The sequence below is a fragment of the Kogia breviceps genome, chromosome 4 (assembly GCF_026419965.1).
Source record: "Kogia breviceps isolate mKogBre1 chromosome 4, mKogBre1 haplotype 1, whole genome shotgun sequence".
In the NCBI taxonomy this organism is placed as follows: Eukaryota; Metazoa; Chordata; class Mammalia; order Artiodactyla; family Physeteridae; genus Kogia; species Kogia breviceps.
In genome coordinates this window covers 92,230,349-92,251,840 of record NC_081313.1, presented here as the reverse complement: position 1 = coordinate 92,251,840, position 21,492 = coordinate 92,230,349, and the positions used below count along the sequence as shown (strand labels likewise).

The window sequence follows — 21,492 nt, the reverse complement described above, 5'->3', positions numbered from 1 at the left end:
AAAGAAAGACTCTAGCACCACCAAATAGAAAAGTTACTAATATGGAAACAGATGTTCCTAAGAATACTCCTGGAAATGTATGGATATGAAACACATGCCACATATATTTAGTTATAAAAATAAAAAATCTTATTTTTATCTAGCAACTATTTATTTCCATAAAGTGACTAAGCGCTGCAATCAAGTCATACCTGACTTAAAAAAAAAACTGAGACATTGAGCTGTCTAACCCACAAAAGAAATATCTATTAATAATTCAATTACAATTGCTATGTATATTTCCTGGCAGGATGGCCCCCGAATAAAAGCACCAGCTTTATTTTCCTGATTGGCTTAGGACATATAGTTCTGCAGCACAGGAATCTTACCACTGAAAGATGTTTCATTTTTGTCTGGACTGGAATACATAAGATGTTCTTTGGGATTACTCAAAGTAGCATATTAAAACAGGTCTTTCCCATGCAACTTGACCAGATATTAAAAAAAAAAAAAAAATCTAAGCATCACCTCTGAAAAATTAGTATGAAACCAGGTTTAAAAAACACCTAGGGAAGTGGGTGATTCTACTCAAATGTGGATATTCGGTTGCTAATTTCATTCCAATTAAAGTGTAACTGAATATGCATCTATAAATTATAATGCAGGTTTTGTGCTTGGCTTGTACTGCCACCTGGTGGTTTCCTGCTTGTACTAATATCAGACTTGTAAGGAATTTCCTGAATTAGCATTCACTTAGCAGTCTCTTTGCAGTATCACTGTCATTGACAAGTCAGTACTTCTGTAAGATCTCTAAAATGGTGGTGCAGAAGAGATTGCACATAAAGTCTCTGGTAACTAAGTTAAGACGAACCCCATCTTATTCAAACAGATCATTTATATATGAACACAATAAGCATGATTAGTAAATTAATAATAATAAATCTGCAAGAAAAAAATTTAAGCCCAATCACACCACAAAAGAACAAAATGAAAGAAAGAGACAAAGCCTCTTTAAACATAGGTCCAGGGCTTCCCTGGTGGCACAGTGGTTGAGAGTCCGCCTGCCGATGCAGGGGACACAGGATCGTGCCCCGGTCCGGGAAAATCCCACATGCCGCGGAGCAGCTGGGCCTGTGAGCCATGGCCGCTGAGCCTGACCGTCCGGAGCTTGTGCTCCGCAGTGGGGAGAGGCCACAACAGTGAGAGGCCCGCGTACTGAAAAAAAAAAAAAAAACAAAACCAAAAACATAGGTCTGCCGAGCTTTTAGTAAAAAATAAATAAGTAAATAGGAGTTCCCTGGTGGCACAGTGGTTAAGAATCCACCTGCCAATGCAGGGGACAGGGGTTCGAGCCCTGGTCCAGGAAAATCCCACATGCCGTAGAGCAACTAAGCCCGTGCTCCACACCTACTGAGCCTGCTCTCTAGAGCCCAAGAGCCACAACTACTGAGCCCGCGTGCTGCAACTACTTAAGCCCACACTCCTAGAGCCTGTGCTCCGCAACAAAAGAAGCCACTGCAATGAGAAGCCCGTGCACCGCAACGAAGAGTAGCCCCCGCTTGATGCAACCAAAGAAAACCCGCGGGCAGCAACAAAGACCCAACACAGTCAAAAATAAATAAATTTATTTTTTTTTAATATATATATATGAATATCAGAAAACCAAACTGGAGATTTAGGGGTTTGTATTTATGCAAATGAGTAGTGTTACAAAAATAGTTTTCATAGAATCCCTTAAGGTATTAATACTTGATATATTTCAGAACTCATTTTTCTCTTTTGTGAGATTTCTCTTTTTCCTTTAGGTCCCACGGTGTTCTCAGCATTCAAAAGATTAACATGAATATTTTATTATTAAGCATTATATATGTTAAATTATATCTATTTTAAGAATTTGGCCTGTAGATACATGGAATTTCCCTTTAATAACTGAAGATAAATAAGTTTTAAATTTTGCCAAATCAAGATTATCAATTAGTCTTTTACCCCTTCCATTTATTTATCTTTTTTAATAAAGATAATTTATTAATTTGAAAGGTAATACTTTCTCATGGCCCAAACAAGGAAAGTCTCTCTACTACATCACCATTCTTTGTAACCAGTTTCTTACAGAAACAACAGCTGATTGTTAAGTTTAGGAAGTCCTTTGTACAATCAAACAAATGTTTTCACTTAGCCTTTCTATTATTTAATTTTTTGTTCCATTTAATTCCTTAAACTACACAGGCCTTATTTTGATTTATATCAAGTAATACTCTTATTTTTTCCAAAATTACAAATCCTTCTTGCCAGTGACAGGTGTGGGTCAAAGCCCTTCCTTCTCTGCTGATTTGTGATGCTTGCTTTAAGACACATTAAGATGTAACATATAGCATGAACTGTTATCAGTTATATCTTCCATTCCATTGACAGTGAGTGCCTGTGCCAATACCACGCTGAGTTAATTACCTTATAAAGTTGACAATGTTTTAATATTTAAGTTTAGAATATTTGTTTAACATTTAGTGTTAAGTAAGGAGTTAGTCCTCCACCATTACTCTACTTTTTCTAAATTTTTCTGGCTATTCTCATTCGTTTCTTATTCCAAATGAACTTCAGAATAATTTTGTGAAGTTCCCAAACAATTTAACCAAGTTACTTTAATAATGAGACTCTGTGAGAATTGCTCTAAATTATAAATTATTTGGGGAAGAATTATTACCTTTACAGATAGGTTGTTAGTAGAAAAAGCAGGCTTAGTGATAAGCCTTCCAATGCTCTTAAGCTGGACTGCTTTTCAAGGAACAAATTGATGAATTAACTCAAACTGGGTTTTGTGCCTGCAGTGTGGCAGGAGGCATACAGAGAAATCCCCTACTTCGATAAAATATTTTAAAATATCTTTCTAAATGCATGGCTGAGTTGGTTGAAAAATAAGGGAAGTCCTCAGGGGCCACACATGAGAGATAGCATGAACCCAAAGTAAGTTCTGGAGCTGGCATTTGTCTGGGACATCTACCTACCTATCCCTGGTGGCTTGTGGCTTAGGCTTCATAGGGCCAGTTGGGAGTTAGGACATCAGGCCTGAACAAGTCGAAAGTAGAACTAATGACCCGTGCATAGAGTTGTGACCCCTGAAAGGTAACACCCTCAGTAAAGTGAATTAGGTATGGTGGGGGGGTGGGAGTGAATCACCCTACAGAGAGAAATAGTGGAGATAATTAACCCACTTAATATTAAGAAGGACAAAATGGGGGAAACGTTTCCCTTGAAAGTGACTAACACCAGCCCTCCCTCATGCAGGAGAGAGCACAGCCTATTCTACATGGAATGGATGGGACAGTCTGACAGTGCTCCCAGGGTAGCAAGTGCCCCAAATGCCTAGCAACACCAGACATAAATCTTTTCTAGAGGAACACACCCAAATGATTACCACAACTTAGTTTCCAAAGAACATATGCTTACAGTTTAAAAACAAAACATAAACCTATAAGAAAACAACATGTGACAGTGAGTGGAAACAGTTAAGACAATGCCAATTTTTGACCTTGAGAATATCTAAATGAGTGTGTTTATATTTAAATATAAATCTCAAATATACTTTTTGAGAAATAAAAGGGGGTACATAACAAAGGAACAAAAAATATCACAAGTAACCTACATCTCTGAAAAAGAACCAAAGAGAAATGTTAGAAAAATAATTTCTAATAATTGACATTAGAAACTCAGCATAGGATCTGGCTCAAGATAGCAATGTAAGAGGCTCCTAAGTTCATCCTGCCACAGACACATGGAATCAAAAGCTACGTACGAAAAAACTCCCTCTGAAGGAAATCCAGAAACTACCTGACTCCTACTCATTGGGCAAATGAGAAAAAACCCATATCAAGCTAAGTAGGAGAAGCTGAGAAATAATCTCCCCATAAACCCTGGTGCAGCAACACCCAACTGGGAGGGAACTCACTATTCCCAGCTTCTTCCTAAGGAGTGAGGGATTTAGACACCCCCAATCTGTCGCCACAACTTTTAAGACCTCCACCTGAGAGACAGGTGCCCGAAAGACCAGTGGGGCTTGCATCCATAAGGCCTACAAGGCCATAGGGATCTAAAAGATAGTTCATAAAGGGCTCCCACAGACTCACAATGGCTAACCCCCCAGGCCCAGCAAAGAACCAGCAGACTGAAACCTGCCCTGTCTTTCCAGAAAAGAGGCCTATTTGTGTACTTCGATAGCTATGACCTGACAGGTAGGCTTCTAATCTAACACATAGCAAGCGGCTGACTGCATTTTTTGCTCCCTTCCCCCTACAATTAATGTTTTTGACATGATATCTTACACCATTTTGTTTTGTATATCCCTTAACTACTCATTGTAGATATAGATGATTTTACTACTTGTACTTTAACCTTCCTACTGCTTTGTACAGAGTTGATAAACTATGTTTACTCTGTATTTGCCTTTACCAGTGAGCTTTTTCCTATTGTAATTTTCACATTTCTAGTTGTGGCCTTTTGTTTTTCCCTTAGAAAAGCCCCTTCATCATTTCTTATAAAGCTGGTTTGGTGGTGCTGAACACTTTTAGCTTTTGCTTGTCCATAAAACTTTTCATGTCCCCATCAAATCTGAATGTAAGCTCTGTTGGGTAGAGTACTCTCAGTTGTAGGCTTTTCCCTTTCATCACTTTAAATATATGGTGCCACTCCCTTCTAGCCTGCAGAGTTTCTGCTGAAAAGTCAGCTGGTAGCCTTAGGTGAGTTCCCTTGTAGGAAACTTGTTGCTTTTCCATGGCTACTTTTAATATCCTCTCTTTAACTTTACTTTTTTCCATTTTAATTAAAATGTGTCTTGGTGTGATCCTCTTTAGGCAGATCTTGTTTGGGACTCTCTGTGCTTCCTGGACCAACAAATTTCAAAACACTGCACAATGGATACATTCCTCTGAAGGATAACTCACCAAAACTGACTAAAGAAAAAACCTGAATGCTTCTACAACCATTAAAGAAATTAATTCAGTAGTTTAAAATCTTCCTACAAAGAAAATATTAGATCGAGATAGTTCTAAAAGCGAGGTTTATTTTTTAATTCTGACATTAAATTTTTCAGAGAAGAGGAAAAGTTCTCCAACTAATTTTATAAAACTAGTATAGGCATACTCCACAGAACATTTCCCTGATTAATGTTTTCCCAATAAGTTAACTCTTGTATTTAATACTCCAACATCATATAACATATATATCATTCAAAACAACATTTCAACTATGTATATAGGAAATAATATATTTAGGACCCAAAACTCAATACATTATTACCAATAACAACAACAAAAACAACAACAACAAAGGTGTGGGAAATGCCCTGAATTACATTACAAACACAGCTGGCAATATGTTCTCAGCATCATGTGTCAGGAAATCAAAAAACACATTGAATATCAATGAAGGGGATATTCACATAGATGCCGGTAGTGAGAAAAGAAGCACTAAAGTATCATCCTCAGTGTGAATCATTCTCTGTCACATTTCCACAGTGCCTTTCATATTTCATATTACCCTTTTTTCCCCTAGTTTTGTATTATAAGAACCCCAAAAGCTGAGGAAATGCTAAAGATTAATGAAAAAGAAGCAAACCAAGCAGAAAAGCAGTAACAATGAAAGAGAATATGTTACTGCTGACAAAGCAACTATTTGTTAACAACTATATTGTTTGGTGATCAGGAAGCAAAGTTATAGACATTTACAGCCTAATGTTATAGTCTGTTATTTAATTAAGGTTTGTTTACTATATTTTAGTTACATTTTAGGAAATTGGTTTGGGTTAACAAGTAACTCATTATAATTTTACCATTTAAAACAGAGGGCAATAGGCTCCCAATTAATATTTTTGCATACAACATCTGATTTTCAGAAACTAATTATTAATATTAAGTAGATATCTGTATAATTCTAACATCAAAACTATCAAAGACAGTATAAGAAAGATAATCACAGTCCCCTCTTGTCCGTAAACATAAATGCAGTAATTCTAAACAGAATATTTTTTGAAATGACAAGTTTGGTTTCTTCCAGAAATGTAAGATTGGTTCAACATTAGAAAATGTATTAATGCAATTCACCTCATAAACACATTACAGGAAAAAACCCTATGTTCATCTCAATAGAGGCAGGAAAAAAACATTTAATAAAATTCAACATTCACTCACGATGAAAAAAAAAAATTACTAGCAAACAAAAATAGGGCACTTCCCTAACCCAATAAACAACAAGAAATGCATTAAAATGTCATACACGTCATACATACATGCTGAAACTTTAAGAGCATTCCTTTAAAGCTGTGAACAAGACAAGGATGTCTATTATCACTCTATTCAACATTGCCCTAGATGTCCTAGTCTCAGCATTCACACACACACACACGTGTGTGCATGCACGCACAGTATAAGTAGAAAGGAAGAAAAGCTTCCACAGATGATATGATTGTTTAAAGGGAAAATCCAAAGAAAATCTACAAATGCTTCTAAATTATAAAAAGTATTCCAATTATTTAATATCTATTGTATATTAAATCAGATCCCTAACACCCAACATAAACAAAATGTCAACCCCATATGGATTAAGCACTTTAAAATGAAATGTGCACTGCTTATATGCAAAATCTTACTTATGCTCCTGATGAGAAAACTGGAATATGGCACAAGGAGTGGGGTAAGAAAAACAGCCCACTTCTCACTCTCTACCACTTACAGGGTGCATTAGTTTTCTCTTGCTGCCATAACAAATTAACACAAATCTAGCAGCTTAAAACAACACAAATTTATTATCACAGCTCTGTAGGTTGGAATTCTGTCACGAGTCTCACTGGGCTAAAATCAAGGCATCAGTAGGGATGTGTTCTTTTCTGGAGGCTCCAGGGAAGAATCTGCTTCCACATACATTCAGGTGGTTGGCAGAATTCAGTTCCATGCAGCTGCAGAAATGAAGTTCCTGTTTCCTTGCTGGCTGTCAACTGAGGGCCATTCCCAGCTTCTAGAGGCTGTTTGTATTCTTTGGCTCCAAGGATCTTCCCCCTCATCTTCACAGCTAACAATGGAAGGCTGAATCCCTTTCCTGCCTTCTCTTCTGCCACATCTCTGACTCCCCACTTTTCCTCTTCGTTTTTTATCTCCTCATCTCATGGTCCCTCACGTTAATCACATCTGCAAAGCCCCTTTTTTACTATGTAATGGAACACATTCACAGTTTCTGGGGATTAGGATGTGGACACCTTTGAGGGACCATTAGTCTGCCTACCATACAGAAAAAGGAAACTGGGTCTGTTCCACGCTTGCACTAACACTGTATGTCATTTGTACATCTTTCTGTAATGCCTCTGCTCCAACAGGGTAGAAAATATCCCCCTTTTCTCACATCCTTTCTGCTTGTGTTGGCTGAATTACTGAATTTTCCTTCCCAGGCTACGTGAGGCCGAAGCAGACAGGAAGATGAAGAATTTAGAATTAATTTCCTAACACCATTATCCAATAACTTAAACAAATGCCTCCCCTCTATCTGTTCTTGAACCATCCAGAGTTTAGGGACGAGTTACAAGGAAAGAATGGGGGTGGGAACAATATGTCAAGCCATTAAAAGAAAAACAGCAGCATAGTTGCCCCTTCCTTAAGAACTCAACCCAAGAAGTTTCCATACCTGGGGTGGCAGTCAACAAGGAGAGTCTAGCTCATGAGAGTCATTAATTGGGTGTCACTATGTACAATACAGTGTGAGATAATTCAACAAACCTTCCTTAATTCTTTAAACTAACCTATGTGGTACATAGGTAAAGGTATTATTATGTAAAATAGGAACCCTGGGCTTAGAGAGGTGGTCATATACCCAAAAGCACAAGCGTCAAAGAGCTGGATCGAAACCTAGGTCTGCTGGCTGCTCAAGCCCAAGGAAATTTCCTCTCCCTGACTTTCCCTAGCAAGAAGGCAAGATTGAAATTTGATATAATCCTCAAATGGTACCCTTCAGTGTATTCAAATAACACTCTTTGAGGTGTCATTGTCCTTCCCCAACCTTTCTCTCCCCATATGTTACAGAGAATTCCTAATGAAGGACTTAGAGTTATTTACCTCCTTATTATCATATACATTTACTTTTGTATGGTCACTGTCCCTATTGTCCCAACAGTGATGTTATCATTCACGCCAGTCCTTGCGTGATGATCACTGGGCTATGGGCTTAAATTTTCTTTTTCTTTTCTTCTTCCTTCCTTCCTTTCCTCTTTCTCTCTCTTTTTCTTTCTTTCCTCCCCCCCCCTCTCTTTCCTCCCTCCCTCTTTTTTTTCTTTCCCTTCCTTCCTTCCTTCCTCCCTTTCTTCCCCTCCCGCCCTCTCTTTCTTTCTGCAATAAGCTTCAGAGAAACAGAGAAAGGTGCTGGGATGTGGTCTCTCTGGGTGAGTCTCTATAGGACTCACAGGTGCAAGGAGACCCAGGTGCTAACACACAGTTCAAATCACCGCAGTCTTTTTCCCTTCAAGGAGTTATGGTTATCAGCAAGAACGTAATCAACTACCTCTGCTTTCTTTCGGTGGTAATAATCAATTCTAAACTTCCAGCATAAAATCCCAACTCCTTACCACAGGTACAAAGCCCTACATGATTCGCTCCTGCCTGTCTCTTCCGCTGCCTCTGACGCCACCTTGCGCTCCACACGCAGCTCCAGCCACGCTGGCCAAGGTCTAGCTTCTGAGCACCTGAAAGGTGACTAGTCTGAACTGAAATGTACTGGAAGTATAAAATACACGCTGTATTTTGAAAACATAGTAGGAATAAAAGAATGTAAGGTATATCGCTAATAATTTTATAGTGACCACATGTTGAAATGGTTATACTTAGCACATGTTGAGTTCCTCTTAATTTTACTTGTTCCGTTTTAATGTGGCATTTCTAAAATTTTAAAATGACATTCGTGGCTCACACTAGATTCCTACCGGACAGCACGGTTCTATCACATTTTCCCCTCCTTTGTTTCCTTGGCACTTACACTATCTGGACTTAACAGTGTCCACATTACCTGTTTAGTGTCTTTCTCACCCAACTAGAACGTAAGACAGGAACTCTGCCTCATTCACAGCGGATTCCCAGGCATTTAGAACAGCGTGAAGCACAGTAAGTACTCAATAAATATTTCTGGAATTAATGACCTTACTCTTCCTCAGCTGGAGACGGTGAGCTCTGTCTGTCCTCTCCCAGAACACGAGGTCTCAAGTCCTTTGGGCTACACCCGCAGCTCAGCGCTGACCGTGTGCTCTTGACACCGGGTGAACGGGTGGCTGGGTATCCACACTGGATAAACCCGCCTCCTGCGCGGAAAAAGCTTCCCGCCCGACGCCCCCGGCCCTCAACGAACTCGCTTTCCTCAGAACTCTTTTCCCCGGGCAGCCCCGCCCCTCGGCCCATCAATGGGCACTTCGCCCTCCGGCCGCACGGCGGCGTCTCGCCGGGGAGCGTCGGCCAATGGTACAGTCCATCCTCCGCGCGCCCCTCGAGAAGTGGGTCCTTCCAGTCATAGAAAAGCATTGTGGGAAGGCTGCGCGCTCTTTCTAACTAACCTCACTTCTCCTTCGGCCTGTAGGGCGGCGGAGGCTCGGGCCGTTCCGGGCCTGTGGCCGCCTGGCCTCCGACGACTGGGGCGCAGGGTAGGAGCACGCGGCCGCTTGAGTCTAGTGAGACTGGCGCCGCGGCCGGGCCGGGTCCGAGGCTCCCGGTCCCTGAAAGCCTGGAGGGCAGCGGCCTGGTCTGGCCTCCGCCACGTTGTCGGTGAGACCTCAGAAAGCCCAGAAGCGGCCTGTGTTCCCACGCCGGGACATGCGGCGAGGGGGTGAGGGCTTTGGGGGTAGATTGGTCATCGACTGTATGTCAGGGAACTTTTAATAGAAGCGGGGGTTTCTTGCGTGTGACAGGGAAGGGCCTCACCGTATAACGGCACGTATGCCTACCTTGTCACGGTGGGAAATCAGGTCAACGCAGAACTTCCATTTGAGATTTAGATCTTGATAACTGTGTCCTGGTGCAGAACTTGGCGGAAGTCGAAAGACCATCACCAGCTCTGCAGGCGAGTTTTCATGTTCCTGCAGAAAAGACCAGTCGCCTGGAAATTTTAAGGTTTCAGCCATTTGAAAGACTTTAATTTGGTGTTCGTTACCTAGTCGGATGTTGAGTCGTAAAGGAAACTGTAGAGCTGGGCTTAGTTCCTCTCCCAGCTCAACACAACAGTTCATCTCAGCCAGCTGTTTTGGGGTCCGCAGCTTTGTGCCACACAGCGTTCCTTACGCGGTTTTCTTGCCGCCTTTGTGTTGCCCGTTCACTTTTGGAAACTAGTGGATGAGGTGTCAAAAAAGGCGTAAACCAAACACTTGTGCAGCCTTTTCCTGCCCTAGTATTTGACATCTTTGGTGTAGGAGCTGCACAAGTAACAATTATACTCCTATATTATGTACACATGTGGTTTTGATTCTGTCAACGTTAAGTGTATGTTTCTCTTACTAGGTTTTAATTTTCGTTCAGGTGAAAGATGGATGCTTGAAGCATAGACTGCTGCTGACTACTTACTATCTGGGAGCACACAGATGACCTAAGGTAGGGTGATAGTTTTGAATTAGAAGCTGTCATACAGCAGTTATTTGTGATGTGAATTTTATCTTTCTTGATTGGGGGGCCTTCTCTAGTGTTATTAAATTAGTTATTAAGGGTTCACTAGTATTAGAACTGCTGCATTTGTAAACAAATTGTTAACTGCAAATGGCATAGCTTCTTCCCAGCTTGTCATGAAATCTTTACATGATTTTATGTGAATTGTAAAAAACCACTTGCCAGATCTCAGGCATGTTTTATGTTGACATTTAAAGTCCAGAAGTGCATAACTTAATTCAGCGAAGAAGCATGTACTGAAAGTTTTTAAGATGTGGTGCGTGTAGATGTTTGCTTGTCAAATTGAGTGCCTTATTTTTCCTTTTAGGATGTCCTCAGTGAGGAACCTGACAACTTGATCTTCGGGAGTTGCTTATTCAAAATTTCCAGGATTGCTAAAAAAAAAAAAAAAAAATAGTGCTTTTGGATAGTCCATAAATGTACATCTAAAACAGTGGAGCTAAAAATAAAATAATTTAATGTGCTTCTTGGAGGTTTGTGTGCTAAGTGATTAAAATAGCATTCTTTTACTGAAGGATCATAGGGAAGGTACCTCCCAGCAACTTCAAAATTAAGTTAAATCTCAGCTGTTAAGATTAACATTCAAAAAAAAAAAAGGATTAACATTCAGTGATCAAGATCACTGATAGCCTCCTGAAATATAGGCTTATGCTAGGCTCCAAGGAGATACACGTGCTTTCTTCTAGTGCCTCTTGCATGATGAAGTGAACTAGACTAGTTGGTTTCTAGGTCACAGGTGTGCTCTGTTACTGCATTTTTTTTTTTTTTAAGCTAAAAGCAAATCTGCCTTCACTTTGCAGGAAAGAACAAATAGTGTATTCGGGCATTCAAAATATTTATTGAAAGCACTGAACTAGGAGCTGGGACCACAATGGTACACAAACACAGTTCCTCCCTTTGGAAGCTTACCTTTGAATGGAGGAAATGTCATCACAATTTAAAACTTTGTGAGACAAGTTCCATGTCTGATAGGATTTGATCGAGTCAGGGAAACCTGAGAAAGCAGTTAGGACTAAGGGTAGGTCAGCATTTATGTAAGGCAAAGCTGACCCTGTGCCATATACAGAGGCCTTGAGCTAAGGAAATGGGTATGACTATAAGTCCAGATTTCTGACTATTGTAGCTTCTTTCCCTCTGAGTGTCCTCATTTAGGTATAAGAGTTGAGTGCTTAATGAGGCTTGAAGGTGGCCATTATGGGAGCTCTGGGTGTTACAAAATGAAGCTGAACAGGTAAGAGGCCAGACCACTTAAGGCTCTGTATAAAGCAAGGGGAAATCCATGATGGAAATGCACATTTGCAAGAAAAGGGATGCTGATGATGGGCCAATTGGAGGCTACTAGCACTGTCTATGCGAGAGATGACCACCTTGGACCAGGATGGTGGTAAAGTTAAGGAAGAGAGATAGTTAAAACTATAGCAGACAGGAGTTGGTAATAAAGGATGTGTCCATAATGACTGCTAGGTGTGTAGTCTTGTACATTTGCAAATCCAGCGGGGGAGCAGCATTTTCAACTAGCTCTATTTGAATTGCCTTAGAAATCTAAGTGACCCCTTGGTACTACACTGGCTTTTAGTCTAAGCTAGAGAAATAAACCGTGGGAATAAATGAGATCCACTGGGGTAGTGGAAGAGGGCCTAAATTTGAGATACTCTTAATTAACTGGAGAGGTAGAACAGCGTGAACTGCAAAGGATAGTCAGAATGGTAGAAACAAACAAAATATTGTAAAGTAGCCTAAAAGTTAACTTGGATTTGGTGACATGAAGGTGATTTTTGAGGTCCACTTTAGTGGAACAGTGAGGGAGAATCCATAGTAGAGATGGTTTGAGGTAGTTGAGGACACTGGCTACAGATAATCCTTTTAAGAAACTTGGAATGGGAGAAAAAAGTGGTAGCTGGAGAAGAATTTGTGCTTGTGAAATTTGGTTGGCTTACTTTTTTTAGATGGCAGTCTAGCTGAGAGGAAGCAGCTGAATATATAAGTACTGTAGATAGCAGGGATGAGAAGGCTGAAGGAGATGGGCTCGAGAGGACAGGTAGAGGGGACAGGAGAAAGGGAAGGACTAGGGTTGATGGCAGCCATGGTGACGCTTGTCTGTTGGGTAAGGGGAAGATAAAAGATGTCCTGCATGAGTATTTCTATTTTTCCTGTAGACTGCAGTCATCTGCAGAGAGGAAACGTCTGAAATAGTATTGGGGGAGAATTAGCCAGGCAGACTGGAAGGACCATTTCAGGTTGAGCATCATGAATTTATAAGCTGAGGTCAACTGAAATCCACACATAGCCTTTTTTTTCTGAAAGCACAAGACAAGGACACTAGAAATTAAAAGCAGCACTTAACAAACTTTTTTTTAAACATTTGCAAATCATTGGTGGAACTTAATGCCACAAAATACAGTATTACAAAGAACATTTATGTGAATAAAAATATCTGCAGTGTGAAAGTGATGCTTCAGTCATGCATTTGTGTGCAGGCAGAGATCCACCCAGAGTTGGGAAGAACCTTTTCATCCCACTTGGTGTACTACTGCACAGCTAGCTGGCTGCAGTCCAGGATTCCAGAACTTTGAACCGAAGCATCTGGTGTTGGTTGTGGCAGACACAAGATAACTTGGGAGTTTCCAGGAAGGAAAACATGGCATCAAGTGAATAAGTTTTAAAATACTGTCTTTCCAGTTACCAAATAAAAAGGCCCTTAGGCACAAATATACTGTAGTTAAACCTTTAAAAGATGTAACAGACTCCATTATTTTCTTCTGAAGAAACACTTCTGCAGGTCCTAGATATTGGAGTAATTATAATTCACAGTTTCAAAGTAAAGGTGACACACACACCCTCCCCACCCCACCATCCCTAGGCCGTCACTGGGATTAAGTCTCTATCTTGAGGCGTGAAGCTTGGGTAGTTTTTATTGTTTTTGCTGTGTGTTTTCCAGCCAGATTGCTTGTAGATGTCTGAGATTTTTCTTCTATCAGGCTATCTTTAGACCCGTTTCTTCTCTAGAAAAGAATGCATTTGAAAAATACAGAAAGTTAAGATTCAGAAAAGAAACTACAGCCAAATCAATTTTATTAACAAATACTAAGATTGAAGACATCAAGTTATATATAGGAAAGGTATGTAATGTCAAAAGCTATTCAAATATTCCCTTTATTTAAATAGTTTTGATAAACAACATGAAGATTTTGTTTAAATCTTAAAGTTACTCTGACAGTTACACACATAACAAATCTTACTCATGAAAATCAGGCATAAATCTCAACCCATTCCCCCAGTGAAGTGTCATTTCCAAGGTAGTTGCTGCTAACCCAGGCTCTCAGGCCTCCCGCTTTTCCAAGGAGGGGCAGAGACATGAAGAGCATGAGGAGCTAGGGGTAGTTTTTACTCTTCCCTGATTGTTTTTTCAGTAGTCACTGAAAGAAACATGTACAACACAAGGTCCTGGGGACCTGCATCACTTGGGGCCAGAGCTCCCTGTTAGCTGCGGTGGCCCCATCCTGGAGACATGGAAGTGGAGCTACCAGAGCCTGAGCACCACACCCAGGGCTTCTGGAAGTGGGTCATGTCCTCCCACAGCCACAGGTGGAGGCCCTGAGGATGACACTAAAGTGCCTCCACAGCTCCCTCTTCTGCTTAACAGACCTGCTCTTAGCTCCTTTTAGAGATGGCCCAACCCATCAGTAGATCTGGCTAACAAGCGTACTTCCTTCCGCACAAGTACCTGCCCATACATAATGAGCTACACTCCAGAATTCCATTATTTTGAGATTCATTTGGGCTAAAAATAAACTACCCTCTCAGAGGCTGTCTTTCATCTGTTCCTACCACTGGCTTGATTTGATTTACTCATATTCAAAGAGGCACCGATGGAACAACAATTCTGCTAGGCATGAGGAGTACACATCAAGCTAATTTTGGATCATCAGACCTTATCTGGGACAGGTTTCTAGGTAATGGGAGAGGGAGGAGGACACCAGAGCATGAGTAAGTCAGGGCAGGCGAACAGAGAGCTAATCAGAAGAATCACTACCTTTTAAGTTTGTTGAGGGTTGAACCTATCTCTTCTGCCTTCACACCTTAAAGGAATAAGGAAAATGAATCAAAGTCCCTAATGCACCCCACTTTTACCAGCCTTCTGCATGAAAAAGTAAGGTGAGGTATAGGCAGGCCAGGCCCCTAGCAGAACTCTGGCATCATTGTGGAACTTAGGAAATGCAGCTTTCCCACTTCCCCATATCGTTTGCAACCAGATCAGTTGTTTCCTTTTGGCACTTAGAATAAAATCCAAACAAACTCTTTTTCCCATGGCATCTAAGGCCCTGCATTATCCACCCTCGTTCCCCTTTACTCTGCTCAGACCTCAAACACCCCGGCCCTTTCCAGCCTCAGCATTTTTTCCCACGCTCTTCTGCTTCCATCAGCCTTTCACGAATACTCACATGGTTGGCTCCTTCTCTACCTGTGAGTTTCAGCTTTACAGGTCACTTTCTGAGATGGTCTTCGCCCTGTCTTTCTAAAGTGAGGTCATATGTTTGTTTTCTAACTCAGATCTTTGTTTCTTCATAATGCTTACCTAGTTGTTTTCTTTTTTTTTTAAATTGTTTTACCTGTTTACTTTTATGTATTATGTGTCAAGGCCAGGAGTCAGCAAACATTTTCTGTAAAGGGCCAGATTATAGACTACCTCCTGTCTCTATTGCATATTCTTTTTCCCTCCCCACAAGCAACCCTTTAAAAACATAAAAACAATTATTAGCTCCTGGACTGTACAGAACAGGCTGCAGACTACCCTTGGGCTGTAGTTTGCTGACTGTCCCAGTGAGTGTGCCTTGTCACTCCTTAGACGTGCTCATTAGATAGCTGTTGAATTCAAAATCAAAGGTGTCCTGGAGACAAGCTTAGAATCAGTGCCATTGATTAAAAGATGCATGTGAATTGTTGTTGTATGCAGCACAGTGACGGCTATTCTTTCAACGTTTCTTGTGTATAAGTTTTTTGAGATTCCTAAATGATGGTGATTAGAGAGTCTAGAGTAGTTGGAAAAGCAAAAATACATGAAATTCCCATTTGTATTGAAGCCAACTTAAATTTAAGACAAAAAAACGAGCTTTGAAAAGTAACAGTGCTTATTAATCTTCCCAGCAACTTTAAGAAGTAGGTTATTATCTACATTGCAAAGAAATTTAGTCTTAGAAGTTAAACAATGTTCAGAGTCACACAAGTGGTGTGTGGAGACAAGGAGACACCAAGGTCCTGTCTGAATGTGAAGCCTCAACTAATCATGAATGTAATTTTTTTTAAGTGCTATTGACTTGAAACAAATTGTTTGGATAAACTATTAGCTCTCTCTCCCAGATTTATCTAATCAAAAATTACACAGGGCTTCCCTGGTGGCGCAGTGGTTGAGAGTCCGCCTGCCAATGCAGGGGACATGGGTTCGTGCCCTGGTCCGGGAAGATCCCACATGCTGCAGAGCAGCTGGCCCGTGAGCCATGGCTGCTGAGCCTGTGCGTCCAGAGCCTGTGCTCCGCAACGGGAGAGGCCACAAAAGTGAGAGGCCCGTGTAACGCAAATAAATAAATAAAATAAAAATTACACAGATTTTAGTGGAAGTTGTGGTTATAACCACTCAGATCTCCATTCCAGACTGAGGCATTCATTCCCCAGTAGCTCAGACTGTTGGCTGCCATACAGCTCAAAGCTGAGCCCCTGGGACTTCCCTGGTGGCGCAGTGGTTAAGAATCCGCCTGCTAATGCAGGGGACATGGGTTCGAGCCCTGGTCTGGGAAGATGCCACATGCCACGGAGCAACTAAGCCCATGCGCCACAACCTCTGAGCCTGCACTCTAGAGCCCATAAGCCACAACTACTCAGCCTGCGTGCCACAGCTACTGAGACCACGAGCCACAACTACTGAAGCCCGCGTGCCTAGAGCCCATGCTCCACAAGAGAAACCACCGCAATGAGAAGCCCGCACACTGCAATGAAGAGTAGCCCCTGCTTACCGCAACTAGAGAAAGCTCGCGCACAGCAACAAAGACGCAATGCAGCCAAAAATAAATAAATAAAATAAATATTTTTTAAAAATACAAAACTGAACCCCTCCCCAGGAACAGCCCTGCGCCGATGAGAGCCACCTTGCTCAAGGTCATTCCCCCTCCCAGGGGCACCCTTTACCCAGTCACTTGCTACATGGTGAGTGTTTAAGGCCCAGCCCCCTTGTCTCCAAGTGGGATGAATCAGAAGGGCCATCTCAGCTCCAGAGCTCCCCATGGGATCATCTGATGCCTTTATTGGGACTGTACCACTCAGTTCAACTTTTGCCTATCTGTTACTCCCCAAACAAGTGTTGATCCTAAGAGCACTTTTCAGTAAACCTCCTCCATGCAAACCTCCATTGTAGAATCTCTTCCTAGGGAACCTAACCTAAATTAGCACAGGCTTTTTCTGTCCTTGCTCAAGTCACAAAAATGAGTCAAGATAAGCACAGGCAGTACATGTCGGATACGCTGGAGTCAGGGTTCTTAGGTTGTCCATGAACTTCCTGAATTATATGCTCATGTGCATTAAATACGTGCTTACATGCATTTTTATGGGAAGGAGACAATAGTTATAATTGCCTTTCAAAGGGATCCACAATCCAAACAATCCACTGCAAACAACAGGCTGATACTGATCTATTATAAACATCAAGTTTGTTTCCAGAGTAATGATTTAAACAGATATAAATCCATCCAACAACCTTACACAGACTCCATGTTTTTCTATCGCATTAAAAAAAAAATGAGAGATGGTGTCAAACACCTTGCTGAAATGTCTGCTACAGTGCTCCCACTGATAACAGCTAATTCAGCTGAGTGTTACATTGATTTTGTTAAGGCAGCTAGATGCTTTGCCATGTCCTTGAATTCCATTTTGACCACATTTTTTTAACATTTTCAGAAGAAAAGTAATTCTCTTTGATGAAGAAGACAAAAATAAAATAGGACTTGAGTAATTCTCTGTCTGCCATCAGTTAATGATCGAACATGGGCCCCCTCTGAGTCTACCACTTTATCCCTGTTTCTCTGGCTCAAAAAATAATCTAGACATACTTTTTAAAATTAGTGAAGCCCATTGTTTCTTTATTCTGGCTCCAAACAATCTTACAATCTTTGTTATCATTGGCTTTGCCCCAAGCCTCAGATCATTTTAGACCTTACACTACCTCTAGCTCTCACCCCTAATATAACTCTTCCCAGGTTGTGCCTTGTCTTGATCACACACCCTCCCTTCCTTCTGCTTCCATGTTTTGTACATGTTTTTTTTTAAACACAGAATCTTGTCATCAGTACAACACCTTCTTAAAACTTGATTATTACCTACTTGATGAACTGTGGAGCCACCAGAACCCTGAGCATCTGAAGATCGGGTCACAGGAAGTGGAGGTACAAGATCCGTTTTTGAACTGCAGAGAGTCAGTTTTAGAATTAATAACTAAGACAGTACCTAGAATCACAATCCGACTTGGAAAAGGGCTATAGCAAAGTAAGCATGTTTTACATATCTTTGTATTCCTTACACTGCCTACCACAGTGCTTTACACAGATAGGCATTTAATAAATGTTTTTGAATTAAGTTCAACGGGTTAAGTAACTTGCCCCAAATCACAGCAAATAACTAGAAGAACCAAGAATATAACATAGGTATGGTTTCCATGTGCTTTTCTTACTGTGATATGTTGTATAAATGGATTTGTGATTTGTTTCTAGAGAAACACTTATTGGCCATTTATTCTTTTTTTATAAACCTATGGAGCTATAGACAGCAATGGCCTACATTTTACAAGCAAAACAAAACAAAAAAAACCCCAGCTTATATCTCTCTCCAATGGGCTAGCCTATCTCCCAATTTGTTAATGTTTTATCAAAGTTTTAAGCCTTAATTCAGAGTTTAATGGCTGACACTCCTACTCAGCAATACCAAGTACATGAATTTCCATGACCATAGTACTTTTACAAATGGATGCATAATTATTTCATTAACACATTCATTTAACATATAGTACCTATCATGTCAAGCTGAGATATGGCCACTTTCCTCAAAAGAGAAACTAAATAACACAAAGAAACAAACTAGTGTAATATATAACATTTGCTGTAGTAAAAGAAGACAAAATGCCATCAGTTCAAAAAGAAACTCTTATGCCAACTTCTCTCAAATATGGATGCATTTATTATTCAAAATAGAAGAGCTCATGCATTTTCTCTTTCTTCTGAAAGCTTCAGTGCATAGCTTGGAAGGGCCATAATTCAGCCTAAGTATAGTCTAGGTCTGTGCTATCCAGTACGGCAGCCACTACCCACGCATGGCTGCTTAAGTTTAAATTAAAATTAATAATATTAGATTTTTAGTTTCTAGGTCACACTAGCCACATTTCAAATACCCCATAGCCACAGATATAGAATACTTCCATCACTGCAGAAAGTTCTATTGTACTGTGCTGTTCTGGAGCCATGAGGGTGAGGATGTACTCACACTTGCCTACTTACTTCACTTCTGAGAGAACAGATCGCTCTCCATCTGAACACTGGGACCTGCGATACTGGCGGTAACTTCGAGGTGAATGAGAATGCCGGATACGGACTGGGTCACCTTGAGTCCTAAACAAGACACCAAAAACCGTGGAGACAAACAAAGCAGAAGTCAGAACAGGATAATTTGGAGATTTCCCTTAATATTGAAACTGCAAAGGAATAATAACTTTGAGAATTTTAAAAAGAACTTGATTCCTCTAAGCTTGGAAAGCCTAAATGGCTTAAATCTCACAAGTTAACAAAAGAAAACTGCCTCCATAATACATGAAAATAAAACTTTATAGTACAGTTGACCCTTGATCAATACTGGGTTAGGGATACCAACCCTGAGCAAAGTCGAAAATCCCCATATAACTTTACAGTCTGCCCTCCATGACTGAATCCCTCCATGGATTCAGCCAACCAGGATCCTATAGTACTGCTGTACTTATTTAGTGTAAAAAATCCCAGTATAAGTGGACCACCTACAAACAGGCAGTTAATAAGAGAGAGAGTGATTGCAGTACAGAATGAATAATTAACTTGAATACCCTCTTTTCTACTTCTTCCTCTATAATTATTTTTAATTTTAGTTAAAATGTAAAGACAAAGCATTGAATGGAACACCACTGAAGAGTAAGAATGGATTACTCATTTACAAATATTAATAAAACATTTTTTAAAAGACTTTCAAAGACATACTCTATTTTAGTGTATGGAATCTCTTTTAATTGTTCTTCTGACAGTCCAGATGGATCCACAAGTTCCTTTCTAGAAGGGAATGATCATGAGAATTAAAGTTTTGATACTGATATAAATACTAACACCTTCCACAATTGGCAGGTGAGTTTCCCCCTTTCTAATCTTATTGCAAAACACGGTGTTAATAAAACTAATAGAAATATAAGCCAGGAACGAAGATATTAAAACTAGGATTTATTTCAGGAAAAAATGGGAGGAAAACCTTTACTGTAGCTCTTCTACCTTCTTCCAGTTTTTCTATATCGGAATGTAGATGACTCTCCAGCCACCCCCATTTCCCTACAAAAGATATGCTTCTCTCCCCTGTAGCAGGGATCTTTTTTTCTTACAAATTTCTTTTCCTTGATATTTATTTATATCAATTGGCCTGTCTGAGGCTCATTTACAGGTGAGGCTAACTGGCCTCAGGAGAGGAGATGTCAGGGCTGCCTGCAGAGGTCTGCTGGTGTGAGAAGGCACCACCACTCAGTGCCAGGTTCCACAGAATGACAGCAGTGAAGGCCTCCTGACAGGCTTCAGCCTGAGGCTGCCTCTTGGTGTCAGTGGTCTTCCTTGTAAATGCCTTCAAACCACATGGGTTTTTAAAAACAGTACTTACTGAATATGCTTCCATAATTCTTCTTTTGCTTGAATATCGGGACTTCTCCTATAAATAGAAAAAACAACACTCATCTCTGCAAACATGCTTCATCTAACAATCTAATCTCTAACTTTAGCAGAGCTACAACATTAACAGTTTCCAGACTGTGAAGTTCTTATTTGCCAGCTGACACCAGACAAGGAAAGACTGGACAGGGAGGGCTAATGTGGGATGGTTAAAATCAGCCATAACCAGGGCTTCATTTAATGAAAGAACTTAGAACTACAGGGGCAAATCTACACACCCTCCAGTGGTGGTTTTACAATGAAGAATGATTTGAGGCTTCTGTTTCTGGTCCTGCTAATTACTTCTAAGAAAAGGCAAAAGAATTTATCCTGATTCTGTTAATATGAACGAGCCCCAACATAATCTGTGATTACCTAGTGGAAGCAGCCCCACAAGGGCAAAGAAAATGGTGGGACAGCCAGATTGGTAGACTGTGCGCCACTGACCAACTGTCCTTTCTTGTCGCATCTGACGTTGCATTTCCACGCCACGGCGTGGGCCCTCAAAGCTGGAACCTATCTGTGGCCTGTGCTGCCACCCGCCACGTGCCCTTCTCTATCCTATATACAGAGCCCACAAATCTCTTCTGCTCCAAGAACTACTTGAATAGAAACTGTACCACTACTTTTAATTTCCTAAAATGAGAAATTCAAAGCCAGCATTCAGGTGTTCACACTCCCCATAATAGCAATGAGAACTGGAAATCTATGATCACAGCAACTGTTGTCACAGAATGATTTTTCCCTAGTGAGAAAATAAGCTTTCGTCAGTCCTTTCAAGAGAACCAAGGTCTAATAAAGGCCCAAAGAAACGACCCAAACCCTAACAATTAAAATGCCTGGAGCTAAACAAAGCCACTGATATTCTGTCCTGTGGA

At 40.7% G+C, this 21,492-nt stretch overlaps 1 protein-coding gene, 1 long non-coding RNA gene and 1 other non-coding gene across 11 annotated transcripts in view; 2 read left to right on the top strand and 1 right to left on the bottom strand.

Moving 5' to 3' along the window:
* Positions 1-9,535: 9,535 nt before the first annotated feature.
* Positions 9,536-11,121, top strand: LOC131755587 (uncharacterized). Of its 2 annotated transcripts, none has more exons than XR_009335495.2 (3): positions 9,536-9,758; positions 10,506-10,577; positions 10,957-11,121. It is a non-coding gene; the product is annotated as an uncharacterized lncRNA (long non-coding RNA). The 2 variants fall into 2 exon arrangements; XR_009335496.2 differs by having other exon boundaries at positions 9,544-9,819.
* Positions 10,285-10,419, top strand: LOC131756501 (small nucleolar RNA SNORA13). Its single transcript, XR_009335675.1, has one exon. It is a non-coding gene; the product is annotated as a small nucleolar RNA SNORA13 (small nucleolar RNA).
* A 296-nt stretch (positions 11,122-11,417) lies between the features above and the next one.
* The window catches only part of EPB41L4A (erythrocyte membrane protein band 4.1 like 4A), a 268,976-nt gene continuing 258,901 nt past the window's right edge, over positions 11,418-21,492 (bottom strand). For 3 of the 8 annotated variants that reach the window (XM_059062177.2, XM_067031451.1, XM_067031455.1), the window contains 5 exons: positions 20,568-20,615; positions 19,910-19,978; positions 19,184-19,294; positions 18,018-18,099; positions 11,470-13,651 (listed from right to left, as the gene is read on the bottom strand). In XM_059062177.2, coding sequence (XP_058918160.1) covers positions 13,523-13,651; positions 18,018-18,099; positions 19,184-19,294; positions 19,910-19,978; positions 20,568-20,615 — 439 coding nt within the window. In that variant the 3' untranslated portion in view covers positions 11,470-13,522. Of the gene's footprint in view, positions 13,652-18,013; positions 18,100-19,183; positions 19,295-19,909; positions 19,979-20,567; positions 20,616-21,492 lie in introns of all 8 variants that reach the window. The other 5 variants (XM_067031457.1, XM_067031453.1, XM_067031456.1 and 2 more) reach the window with 5 other exon arrangements.